At 44.7% G+C, this 14,084-nt stretch overlaps 1 protein-coding gene across 5 annotated transcripts in view; it reads right to left on the bottom strand.

Annotated features, from left to right (window-relative positions):
• Nucleotides 1–14,084, bottom strand: part of ehbp1 (EH domain binding protein 1) — a 226,204-nt gene that overhangs the window by 84,106 nt on the left and 128,014 nt on the right. For 3 of the 5 annotated variants that reach the window (XM_080740474.1, XM_080740475.1, XM_080740472.1), the window contains exons 14-15: nucleotides 12,881–12,925; nucleotides 12,417–12,569 (exon numbers count right to left, since the gene is read on the bottom strand). In XM_080740474.1, the coding sequence (XP_080596600.1) occupies nucleotides 12,417–12,569; nucleotides 12,881–12,925 (198 nt within the window). The remainder of the gene's footprint in view (nucleotides 1–12,416; nucleotides 12,570–12,880; nucleotides 12,926–14,084) is intronic. The other 2 variants (XM_080740471.1, XM_080740473.1) reach the window with 1 other exon arrangement.

Here is a 14,084-nt window from a genome sequence, read left to right as displayed (position 1 = left end):
CTGGCTAGCAGTAGCTCAGTCAGCTATGGAAACCCTGATTAGAAAATACACTGTAGGAGACTGTGTTTGGAGGCATGGGAGGGGAGTGCAAAAGATAGTGAGAAAAGGAATTGTGAAGATTCTCATTGTTGTGCAAAGAAAGACAGAATACAAATGTGAGACATGATCTTAGTTCTATTTCCATAACTATGTTATCAGTGAATCACAGAAAGGAACGGAAGTCATAGCTTGGAGGGCAGCTGTTGGTTTTGTTTGCAACATATCTATATGAAAACTCACAAAAAAACAACATGGTTATCTCACAAGTGGAAAAAAAAAATGGATCACCACAAGTACAAGCAGCACCATGGTTCAGCAAAAATACATTCACTGGTTTGTTTGTTCTTTTACAAAGTCTGCACTTCGTGGGTCTTTGGTGATTGGGAAGAAACACTTGAACTTCATAAACAGCAAAGTTACAGTATGATCATGCATCAGCTGAGAGAAGGAAGGCATGGTCCGTCCCCCAAATCTCTGCCAATATGTGGAATATGTCAATATGCCCTGTTCACTCGCTGTCCACACTGTTCCAGTTTGGCTTCGAATTCAGCCACTTTATCTGCCAAATTCAAATCAGTTGCCATTTCCCAGTTTTGAGAACCATTCCTCGTCCTCTTTGAAAAGTGGTGCCAGCAGTGACTCTTCTCGAAGAAAACTCTGCAACGGTTCAAGTAACTCAAGTTATGTAAATCAAACACTGGCTAGATCTCCCCCTGGATAGCCATCTGACTGCATTGTGTAAGAGAGGGTGCTTTTTATATATAAAAAAGTTGAGAATCCCTGCATTAAACTACCCAGGTTTTACTATGTAGGTGGTGACACAGAAGCATGACAGCAAAGTGTGTGAGCAACATGGCTCCACCAGAGGAAACACATGTGGGTCAACAGAACACAAGCACACACGTCACCCCAAACCACAAGGCTGGGTGATCAAAGCCTGAATGAAAAGTCATAGAAGGAGAGTGAGCAGACGGTCGTTGGAGGGAGACATTCTCCACAACAGAGGCTGAGCAGGAGGTTAGACTTCTTATTGTTAAATGGCGATGGCGAGAACAACCGTGTACTGTGTCTTCCCTTTGACTGGCCCTAGACATCAAGGGGTAGAGGGGCTAAACAGTGGAGTGCGAGGCTGACACTGAGGGCTCCTCTGCGGGGATGGCGTCAGGCCATGGGACCCTTCTATGCTCTGGAGAATTTTCAGACGTGGAGAGGAGTACTGGGGTCAGGGTTTGATGCTCTTTTCTGGGCGAAGAGGAAGAGGATGTGCAAGCTGGGAGGGGGGCATGCACTGCTGGTCATGCATGGAGGGCTGGTACAGGAGGATGCCACACACATGCATGCACGCACGCACGCACATAGATGCAGACAGACGTTGAGACACACAGAAACAGACTGACGCAAGAAGAAAGAAAGAAACACAGATGTCTATGTTAAAGGCTTCTACCAGTTTGTTTGCTAGCTACAGACCTGACAGGATCCTCCTTTTCCCCCAAAAACATTGTAAAGTCATTGTGCAAATGTAACAGATCTAACTCATCTCTGATACAGATGAAGCAGGACATCAACACGTAACGTAAAACAGACTGTAAAGGACCACCATACTGGTGTGCATGTGTGTGTGTGTGTGCACACGTGTGTGTGTGTGTGTGTGTGTGTGTGTGTGTGTGTGTGTGTGTGTGTGTGTGTGTGCGCGTGTGTGTGTGTGTGTGTGTGTGTGTGTGTTTTATCCAATGTATTCCAAACCATGTTTACTTTACTGCTGATCATTTCCAAGGCTTATAAGTTCTAGGTACCACTTTCAGCCCGCCCATCCATTTTGGGCATAAAAGGTGAAATTGTTAAAATTGCACATCTAAAAGCTCACAATGCTTCACGATGCAAAACATGAGCTTGTAGATCAGCAAGTTTTATGGTTTTTCTTTTTGTTTTTTTTGTGGTTTCCATTCATTTCAGAGGTATGGTACTGCAGAGATTAATTATAAGCTGGAGATGGGTAATGCAAACCAGTGAACTTAAAGTTATACTATGTAACCTTTTTTATAAAACATATCTTAAAATTGTCCTAACTATTAAATTGCTAAAGTTTTAGAACCCCAAAAGCCTTTTCTTTATATGTTTTCTACTTAGCCGTGACAGGGGCGGGATTTCGCGGCAAAATGACGTCATCTGCATCATCCGTATACGTTGTGTATACGCTGGCCAATCACATTGCAGATCATACACACATGATACACTACCGGCCAATCAAGTCTCTTCAGGAAATAGCTTGCTTCAACAGCTTTGTTTACGCTGGTCTAGAAGTCTAGCCTGTAACTCCCCAACGCCGGTCCGCAGAGGGACACGAGACACCTCCACGGATGCGTGGTGAGGCGGGCGAGCCGGCGAGGCGGACGTGGTGGTCTGAAGGCCCGGTCCGCGGCGAAAAACGGCCGGAAAAAGCAGACGCGACCGCGGTTTGCTATAACGCTACTGACCACTAGTTGAGCAACTTACACAGTATAACTTTAATATTGCCTTTATTTAACTCTTTGTCAACGTTATCAGATTTAGAAAAATCTATTTATCTCAGATTTCTTTCCTCAGATTGCTTATTTGGAAAACAAGCTATATTCAACTGCCCATAACTTTAGAATGGAAGATTGCCGTTACAATGTTATTTTTCCAATCCACATCCTTGGTTTACATCCGCGTTAGAAAATACATTCTGTGAATCTTCAAATCATTCTAAATCGCTGGCAAGGGCAGCAATATTGACGATATTCATAAGCTACCATTTATAGTAGCTTGCTTATAAATATAAATTCAAAATGATAACACTAAATGTAACCTACAGTAATTTAGTCTTTGTGAGACAGAAGGAAGGCTGGACACAGGGAGACTACACTCCAGTCCAAATAGAGTCTTTCATCCACTCAATTAAGCAATCAATCAGTGAATTAACCAACTGATCAGCTACTTAATCAGTCAATCAGTGTAACTAGTGGACATGTCCACATTGAAAATGGCCATCACTGTTGAGAGGAACAACTGGTAAAGAAGAGAGATATATTAATGCATGCTCGCGCATGCACACAAAAAACAGCCATAGGCAGAAGAGATGGGCGGACAGACAGAAAAATGAAGAGGAAATAGAGGAAGTGCAGAAGAGGGACAGAAAATGACAGCGAAAGCAAGAGAAGATATTAGAGACCGAGGGAGAGGGAGAGAGGGGGGCAAGAATATGTGTTTATGAGAGAGAGAGAGCAAATGTGTGTGAGAGAGAAAAAGCAGCAGTGTGTGTGTGTGTGTGTGTGTGTGTGTGTGTGTGTGTGTGTGTGTGTGTGTGTGTGTGTGATAGAGAGAGAGAGAGAGAGAGAGAGAGAGCAGAGAGAGAGGAGGAGAGAGGAGGGCCAGCTTATCGGCGGGCTGCAGACGGAGTGCGCGGATCAATGAGCGAGCGAGGCCCACACTGATCAATGCATTTGATAAGGAATTAAAGAAGAGCCACTGTACACGGCTATCAAAGGAACAGGACATGGCCTAATTAGGATTCCACGGGTGCGTGCACATGATAGGGGTCTGTGAGTGTGTGTGTGTGAGTGTGTGTGGAAGCGTCTGGATGTTTGTCTGCATGGGTCTGTGGGTGTGTGTGTGTGTGTGTGTGTGAGAGCATTTTTATGAGTATTTTCTATTTTGCAGGTGTGGATGTGTGTGCTGTGCAAATATAATGTTGGTGGTGGTGTATGTGCCTCTGTGTGTACAGTATAGTACATATGTGGGATATACAGTGTGTGCATGCATGTGTGTATATACAGTATGTGTACACACACACACACACACACACACACACACACACACACACACACACACACACAAAACATATTAAGTGTGTGTGTGTATGTACATGCATGAGGAGAGGGGCTGGAGGTGGTGGTGTGGTAAGGTCACCAATCCAGCATCAAACCATGGACACTGCGGCCACGTGGCTTGACGCACCATCCGCTCAGCCACCGACTGGCACAGTGCCACGTGATTATTTATGATGTGAGAAGTGAGCTAAAGCTGCCGACATTATTATAATATCATATTATTCTACTCAAACAAAACCTTTTCTCGCCATAAAAGAACAAAAGTATGAAATTTACATACCTACAGTATGTATGTACATCGTTAAATCATCGTCTGTGTGTGAAGGGTGTCAGTGTATTTGGGAGATACATTTGACATTTCCTTGAGCAAATACATTTAGTTTCAGTGTGTTTGTGTATGTGTCTTTGTATGTTTGTGTCCGTTTGCAGTTCTAAGAAAATGCTTCAACGAAGAGTAATACTCGTGCTCACTTTTACAGAGCAAATGGGTAAGTGTGTGTGTGTGTGTGTGTGTGTGTGTGTGTGTGTGTGTGTGTGTGTGTACACACAACAAAGGGCACTTGTAGAACAGAGCTGCCCCTGGCAGCCACGTACAGTAGGACAGGTAGAACAGGTAGAGTGCAGTGCACGCACACAACTACACACAGTAACATACATACATACATACACGCACACACACACGCACAGCCTCTTGGCGTCTCTAGAGCTTGTCACTTTGACAGGCCAGTGAGATGGGAAGAGTTTGCCCTTTAAGCAGACAGGATAATTACGGAGAGAGAGAGAGAGAGAGAGAGAGAAAAGCAATGAACAAGAGAAAGAAATGGAAATAGCAGAGCATAGAGAGTCACACACTCTTTTATCCTAAACTTTTTTATATTCATTAGAGTAGAAAGTCAACATATATATTTCTGGCTTTACCCCCTAGGATTTTTTGGCCCCATGTTTAAAAACAAATTATTTGAGATTTGTTTCAAATGTAAAGCACTGTTTATGCTCTGCCTCAGAGTTAAGGTAGACCCTAACACTACAAAAAATTGTTGTAGATCTGCTATTTTCGAAAGAGTTTTATACATTTGAAAAGTGAGGACATTCTGCATAACGACTGACTTTCTACTTTTGGTACTTTAAGTACATTTTTTACTTGAGTAACTAATGTCAGTACTAGCACAGTAGGTAGGTAGCAGCAGGATGGTAGCCTCTGCCCATAGGCAGAGAATCACTGTAGTAAGTGTCTTGAACAGTAGAGTTGCTTGGTGAACAGGAGACATGTGATGACTTGTACACGCAAGCTTGTGTGTGTGTGTGTGTGTGTGTGTGTGTGTGTGTGTGTGTGTGTGTGTGTGTGTGTGTGAGGGAGTGAGAGAGAGAGAGTGAGAGAAACGTGCAGTTTACTTTTCAGACAGTGGATATGAAATAGAACATACACTATCACTATGTGAAGTGTGTTACAGATGCATGGATGTTTGCATATCATTGAGTGTGTGCGTGCGTGTGTGTGTGTGTGTGTGTGTGTGTGTGTGTGTGTGTGTGTGTGAGAGAGAGAGAGAGAGAGTGTGCTTGCTTTCTCTCTCATTCGGATGGCTTGATCAGCTCTTGTGATGTAATTGAGAGAGCTCTCCCTCTCTCTCGCACACACTCAATTTGGAGCCCGCCTTTGATCTCCATTCCAGCCAATTCAGCCACAAGACACACACGCAAGCATGCACAAGTACGCACGCACGCACGCACGCACGCGCACACACACTCACACCACACACACAGTCACCAAACTATTTAGTTTCATTAGGGGCAGATTCTTTAAAAAAATGAGTGAGAAAAAGGAGGGGGTGCTGAGAGAAAAGAGAGCTGAAAGAGAAGAAAGGGACATCAGCCGAGTTAAAAGGAGACCTGCCGAAAAGGACTATTAACTGCTGGAAGGAAAGTTGAAAAGGAGAGAAAGAGAGAAGGGAGATGGGGAAGAGGAGAGGAGAAAAAATGACAATGCAAAAAGGGGAAAAGTGCACAAGGCACCATTTGCATTTTCAAAAGACATTTTCCTGCCTCATAATGGACCCGTAAAGGTCCATTCTTACCACTCTGGAGTTCCGTTACCAGTTAGGATTTTGCAGTGTGCATGTGCAGAGTAGAGACAATAAGGATCTGAATCAGTTTATACGTTTAAATGAGGATTTTACTGTGTGGTTTAAACTTTCAAGATATCCGATGACTGGATTTGGTTAGTTTACATTAGATTAGATGATAGTGCACACATTTCGGGGTCCCTGTGTAGACAACGGCATTGGTTAAATGTGTATACAAATTAAAATTCAAGCAAATTTAATGTTCAGAAAGACAAACGTTGGAATTATAACAGAGAGAAGGAGATGGAAAGAGACACACAGAGAGAAGAGAGAGAGAGAGAGAGCGAGAGTGTCAAAGTTGAATGAAACTTGCTCTATATAGTAGAAATATGTCAACAATAATAATGACGGTAGTTTTGTGGATTATTTTATTATAACATTTAGGGCCAGCCAACTCAATGGAAATACTTCTTATTCAGCACAAAAATGACCACAAGTCTGACCACGGGACTTACTGTAGTTAACCAATTAATGTCTTTGCAACAACTCCATTACTGGCGAGTATTTCATACGGCTTTGGTTAAAAAATAGGCGAACTAACACTCTAAGGCCAAAATCAGAACAAGAGAGGAGGAGATGCATATGGGAGGAGAGCAGAGGAGATGGCAGCAGACAGGAAGAGAGCAGAGAGGAGGGGAGGAGAAGGGTGGGAGGAGATAGGAGAGGTGATGGGGTAAGGGCTGGAGCGCTGGGGGTGAAGTGGGGCTAGGCTTGTCGGCAGAAATCAAAGGAGGACCCAATTAAAGGAATCAGAATGATCCAGTGAGCAGCGCGACTCTTATACCTGGAGTGCAAACCTCAAACACACACACACACGCGCACGCACACACACACGCACACACATACAGTACACACACACGCGACACTTTAGGATGATGGGGTCAGTTTAGAATGAGCTTAATCTAGAGCTGTGGTTCTCAAACGTTTCTGAAAATATTTTGTGATCATTTCAAATAGCTGATGTAAATAGACTTAAAGTGTTTAAACGGATTTTGATGAAATATTAACAGTTCTTACTGGGTCCCCCCTGGAAACCCCTCAAGGATCAGAGTAGGTTATACTCACAATACTAATATTAATATTGAGGAAGTATGTGTAAACAACACTATTATTTATAATAATTCTTGCTCTGTAATACTGTACGGACACCGGAAGGTGTTAACACACCAATGATTCAGAAGTTCCCAGCTACATTTACATACATACATATGCACAAAGATCAAATACTGTTCATTTACATTCATGGATGAGGACGTGCACGTGCACACACATAGACACACACCTCTCCCAAAGCTAGTGTGTGCATCCTGATAATTACCCTGGCCAGGCCTGTGTGAAATTACTGCTCTCATCTGCTAATGGAGAGGAGACCTGGAGCGAACAGACACAGACACACACACACACACACACACACACACACACACACACACACACACACACACACACACACACACACACACACACACACACACACACACACACACACACACACACACACACACACACACACACACACACACACACACACACACACACACACACACACACACACAGAGCATATACCAGAGATGGGGACTCAAGTCGCAGTTACAGACTCGACTCAGAATCGTTATTTGATGTTTTATTTGGCTCATTCATTAATGAAATGTCCAACATCATTGTCCTTTCCTTGTCATGCACAACCGAATTTCCGGTGCAACAGATCTAGAAGCTGTCGACACGGCATGCCGCGGTGCGTTGATAACTTGTATGTCTGTTATTTTGGGTACATGACGCACGCTACGGGTTGTAAACTATGTATCTGCGTTTGAATTGAGAGTCCATTTTACCAAACCCAGAATGGATGTGAATGAGGAAGTGAAGTCGGTCAGTAGTTGCTTTCGAGATGCATCATGGGTATGAAGTTTGTTCGCTCACCAGTGGCCGCCGCAACACCTGTTCACCTGGTTACCAGGTAACGTCCCTGGACGTGATAACGGGGCCGTGGCGTTCCAGCTGTGCTTATTAAGACACAAAGGAGCCTATATGAATGTAATCCACGATTATGATAAACATTCATTCTGAAGATCTTTCTTTCGGGTTGGGTATGTGGATCATCATAACTATTTCAGCCTTAGGCTACATTGTATACATAATTAAACAAATTAAAAAAAGGATTAAGAGACTTGCGACACGATTCGGACTCATGGCCAAAGACTTGACTCGCCTGCAGCCACCATTAGCACGCAGAGCACCACCGAAAACTATCATGTAATTTTGGACTCCGTTTCAACAAACGACCAATGTATTATCATCACAGTGGCCTGTCAGTTCTGTTCAAGAAATGTAAACAACACCGAGGGACAATAAGACAGATTTATTCCAAAAGGATAACTCAGGAAAGTTCCTGGGGGCTTGTTCTGAAGACCTTGCTAGCAAGAGCCTACACCTGACAGCAGTGTTTCAGTATTTACAGATGCAGACCTAGGCACAGGGGTTGGAACACGGCGAGTCCTGTGCACCTCTCCACCGCTGCGCTGCTATCGCTGTGCAATAAGCGAGACTGAGTGGGGACTCGGTTGGCGAGCAACGCCTCACTGCAACCGACGGCCATGAACACACCGTGTACACACCTCACGCACTACGACAGACACTTTTCGACATTCATCAACGTGCTGACATCGAGACACTGTGTGAGTGCCTTTAGTTAGCGTTACATCCGGGAATTAGAATGTGTGTGTGTGCGCGAGTGTGAGATATAGAGAGAGGGGGAGAGAAACTTGTCTTTTTATGATGACAGCTCATTAATTACCAATTTGTCCACACCGGGGGGGGGGGGGGGGGCTTGGAGGGAAGGTGACGTGACAAGACATCTCAACTCTAAATGCTGATTGGCCGCGAAGGCCACCTGGTGGTGGGGGCGGTGGGGATGGGCAATTAGTAGTACTGTGTATACATCAAAGAGACAGAGTGAAACACCAAAGAAAGAAAGAAATAGAGAATGTGAGACAGAAAAAAGGTTGAGAGAAAACAAGAAAGAAAGTCAGAACGAAGGATGTGGAGAATGTGACAGACAGAGGGAGAGAGAGAGATGAACTGGTGACCTTAGATGAAAGGCTGACTCACTGTGGTCTACAATTAGAACTGGTAGGAGGGAGAACAGAGGTTAGGAGAACGAACACGCGCGCGCGCGCACACACACACACACACACACCTCAATACTCATACATACACGTGCACATCAATACTCGGGGCTTGAACCCCAGCATCCTTATTCTGCGACATGCAGTGAGCTTGTAGATCTACTATTTTAGGCAAAAAGATTTGGTGTAGACAGAAAAAAGTGGTCCAGGTACAGTTGTAACTGCCGGCTGTTTCTCAAAACTAGAGGGGTTAAAGTCGTTAAGCGGTCAAGAGAAATAAAAGGTATTTCTTATTTTTACTTTGAAAATAGTATTATAAGAGACCAATCAAGCTCTAATAAAAAAATGTTTGGCTGTCATTAGGGTGACCTGTGTGAAGTTAGCGGTGCTCACTTTGCATGGTATCAAACACCACACACTTGCATATCTCCTTGTATGGGACATTCCGTCTGTGACGTTAGTTATCTCCATACATGGACTTCCGTACTCATATGGACTTCCGTGCTCATACGGACACTCAAACATACACACAAAGCCAGATGTAGGAGCGGTTAGCACCGCTCAAAAGAGAACACATGGCGTTTCCATTTACCTTAAGTGTTGGTGCTAAATTAATCCCACCTGTCTTTCACACTCTGAAGTGGATCCAAATACTTTGTTTGTTTCTTGTCCGCTGTCTAGAATGTCTTCCAGCACATCGCCCCCCCAAAACACAGCTAATCTGTCTCTCTCCTGCCCCTCCCTAACTCATTCTGTTGGCCCCACATTAGCGGCGCTGCGCTGGAAGAATGATGCTGCCTTTAATTGAATTACATTGTTCCTTATGCATGCTAAACCGCAAAGTAGCTACTTACAGAGAGAGAGAGAGAGAGGAGAGAGAGAGAGATGAGAATGGCTAAGGGCTAGGCTCCTCAGCTGATAACACAGACACACACACACACGCATATTAACTACCATGCGTTAACAAACATACACACTAAGAAACATGCACACAGACACAAATGTACACACCCACACAAATACCCTGCCCTATCCTGTCCACATACACACGCGTGTGCACGTGCACACACTACACACACGCACACGCTAATCAAAACAAGACATCAAGTAATCTAATCTGAATCACTAACAATTATCAGTGCGTTGGCCCTCCGGGCTGAGAGGATTCCTTTGATCAATGTTTTCTATTAAAAAGCCAAAACAATTCAATATACAACCCCGCCTCCCCGGCTTCCCTGCACTAATGCATGCTGGGGCTTATTAGACAACTGTCCTTGGAAATAAGTACAGAAAAAAAGAGAAAGAGTGACAGAAGAATTAGACAGAGAGACAGCGATACAGAGAAAAGAGGAAGATAGAAAGACAGAAAGAAACAAAGAAAGATGGCCAAGAAAGAGAAGAGTAGAAAAAAAGTGGAGGAAAGAAAAAAAGAAAACGTGAGAAAGAGGGTGCAGAGAAAGGAGAGAAAGAGGGAGTGGGATAAAGAAAGCAAGAAAGTGGCAGAAAGATGAAAAAGAGGAGGGGTGGTCTAGCTACTTAAGAAGCTAATCTGAGTGAAGTCAGCCATCTTGCTACGTGACAAAAAGGAACCCAGAGGGGACTTTTTTCCCCCCATTGCCAAGGAATATAATATATATCGCCATGGCGAGCGCTTTGAAAACTCTTTTAATTTGCGTTCTCCTTGTGAAGACTTTTAAATGGCAACAGTCCTTGGAAGGTCCTCATTTACTTCTCTTAGATTACGCCGAAATGGTTATTCCTAAGGCCTGCGCATGCACGTATGCACACAAAAACACACAAACACACACACACAGACCTGGACCACCCTTCCAAAATGCAAGCATGCTCTCATCGAACTCCAAACACACAGAATGTGCACGCACGGACGTTAAGTCCAACGTGTGCATGCGAACCCATGCAGTTCCAACATACACACATATGTAAATGTGTGTATGCACTATGCACATACACACACACGATTTAAAAAGCCATTTAATTCAAGGGCATCCCACCCTTTTAGGATTCCAGAGGAGAACTGCGTGCGCACAGCCTGCCGTCTTTTAGATATTTCATTACTAAAAGGTATTCATTTCATTTCCCTGTGAAAATCCCTTGTCCGCACAAGTCTTCCAAGACACCACAGTCATTTTAGCGCCCCCCCCACTCGTTATGAAAACATCACTGAGGATTTGACCACAGCACACCCCCCACCCCCCTTTTCGCTCAGAGGAACCGGCGTGGCGTCAATGTCCTCCACAGCGTTATTGAGGTCAGTGGAGCGTGCTTGTTTCAGCCTCCCTTCACCGTCCAGCGGGTCTGGTTTGCACCATGCAGCCACTCTGTTCCTGGACGGGGCAAGGGATGAAAGGTGTGTGTGTGTGTGTGTAAAGTTATGTCTAATACTTATTATTCAACTGTACGCGAATGAGAGTAGTGTCCAATTTGGTTCGGGACTTGGTAAAAAAACAGATGAGCAAAGAGCGAGAATAAGTGAAGGAGAGGAGGGAGTATTTTAGGAGTCTGGAATGATGAGAGTTTCCCTTTCCACTCGACCAACCGCTGACACCTTCAGGTCCACTCATTTGGCTGTCCTGAAGAGTGCCTGAGCAGAAGTTAATAAGGAAAGTTCTCTTTTTTTGATTGGTACACCTTTGTACAAATTACTATGGAAGAGCAGATGTTTTGGACAGGTTTCTGCGGCATAGTATGCAGTGAGACAGGTGGAGGTGGACAGCTGAATGTACTGAACTATAGAAAGGCAGTGGTTGTATGCCTCAGCAGCAGCAGCTACGCAGACGTTTACTATCGCATACTTAAGCCTGATGTACACTTCCATGCGCTGGTGTTGTGTCGTCCGTAGAAAATAGACATTCTACAAGCTCAAAACGCATTGCACTGTAAAGTGTTGTGAGCTTGTAGTTTGGCTTAGAGCCCTGCTTAGAAGGTTAACTGGCCGGGCACGGACACAGACCCCATTATATTAAAAAGGTAAACATTTTTGTGCAGTGCATTTCACCACCTAGACCATTGTGGTCATGTCTCAGCATGTGTGTTAGTCTGTGAAAGCGCATGCCGGAAAATGATTAATTAATAAGGTAAAGCCTGAAGTTTCGGGCAGAGCCCGAGCTGTACAATATACAATTGTGGCACCATGTCGAGCCAGGGCCGGGCCTGGTTGAAAAACCACGGGCCTAGGGCAGGGCCGACATTTTAGGCCCGTGCAGGGTTCTAGTTCGGCTACATTCACGTATGAATTAAGCAACACACATGCACACTTTAGGACTCACATCAGTCATGTTAGCAGGTCTGGCTGGTGGGGTGAGCAGCGTGGAGTTAGCAGCTAGGTTCTTGTTTCCGGCCTTCATGGCTGCATCGCGTCTGGCCTGTTCCAGTAGGAGTCGGGCTCTCTCCTTCAGCTCCTCCTGGCGAGACTGCACCTTCTGGGGAGGGAGAGAAGAGCGGACTGACAGTAGGTAAGGAGTTCTTGGCCCTGTTGCTCCCTATTTTAACTCTGAGAGCCCAGATTTTTATTTGAGGTAATGATTTTTATTGTACGTTCATGGTCTGATTATGACAAGTAATGGCAACAGTGATTCTGCCTGAGTTCAGTTTACTCTCAGTTAAGAAAACCTAAATACATTATTGATGATGAGTCCTTTGCACACGCAAATTATGTCTCGTCTTATAAAATACATTTGTGGCTCTATAATATAAATTGTATGAATTTAATGTAGAAGGAAGTTTGACACACCTTTTCAGCTGGCGGACTTGATACTGGAGGAGGTTTTGTCTCCTGCTAAAACAAAAAGTGAGACAGAGATGCAGGGGTGAAAGTTTAGCAAATACAATAAATAAATCATAGGTGGTGGTCAGATTTAATTTTACAAAATAGTTTGAGATTTTATCAAAAGCATGGATCGGTTACTATCATTTTGAAATTCAAAATGTAGAACCAATTTACCACAAAATGGGGTAAAAAAAATCCCAATCTGTTGCGTCTCAAAGACTTTCATATTCAAATCAAATGAGATAGATGCCCTCTGTGAGCACCACAAAATATGACACGCACACTCTAACACACACACGCACACACAGCGGTTCTGTCCTGTATACTAAGAAGGCAGCGGTATCAGGGGATTAAGTACACCTAGTGGTCCCTAATGTAGAAGCAGGGCATATCCCCTGTGATATATCAGCCCTGGCCTGTTGCATTATGGGGGAGCCAGTTACCATGCTGGGCCCACACCCCTGACTGGCTCCAGTGGTGAGGAGAGGATGACAGCTCAGAGGAGATAGCAACACTCACTCACTCGCAGTACCGCATGCACACAGACGTGTGTGCACCTGTGTACCAGCGCACACTCACAAATCCACATACTGTAGACACAAACGCAGGCTACATTCACAGACATACACACGCACGCACGCACGCACGCACGCCTAGCTTAGCATCCTATCTGCAAGCCTATCAGAGTTAATCCTGGCTGTATTATAAGGGGCACAAACAGGGAAAACGGAGGCTCTGAGCTTACATTTGGCTTAGAGGGCTGTATATCCCAAACACAGCCCTTTACAACATTACAGAACTATTTATCCCTCCGACAACCTGCATCTGGCCCAGGCTGCTTCGGCAGGGCTACACAGAACACACCCCGCTAACTAGATAACGGCCCATGAAAATGGGGTGTCATGAATGCCGCGACCCCTCCGCGACCTTTCAGCTGGTAAACAGGAAGCAGGGAAAATCTCAGGGTGAACCAATTCTGGCAGGTATGCGTTTAAAACGCGGGCCTCCCCGCACGCACGCCCATCCGTGCGTTGGTGTGTGCGCGTGCGTGCACATTAAAGGCACGAGCCATGTGTGAGCGTCTGAGGAGGACTAGATGAGGTGCGCTCCTGCAAAAGCGTCTCCACGGTTGAGTGGTCGCAGCAGCAAACTGCCATCAGGGGAAAGG

This window comes from Nannobrachium achirus (genome assembly GCF_963921795.1).
Source record: "Nannobrachium achirus genome assembly, chromosome: 13".
Classification (NCBI taxonomy): domain Eukaryota; kingdom Metazoa; phylum Chordata; class Actinopteri; order Myctophiformes; family Myctophidae; genus Nannobrachium; species Nannobrachium achirus.
The sequence above is the reverse complement of the archived record's forward strand: the minus strand, read 5'-3'. Positions and strand labels throughout refer to the sequence as shown.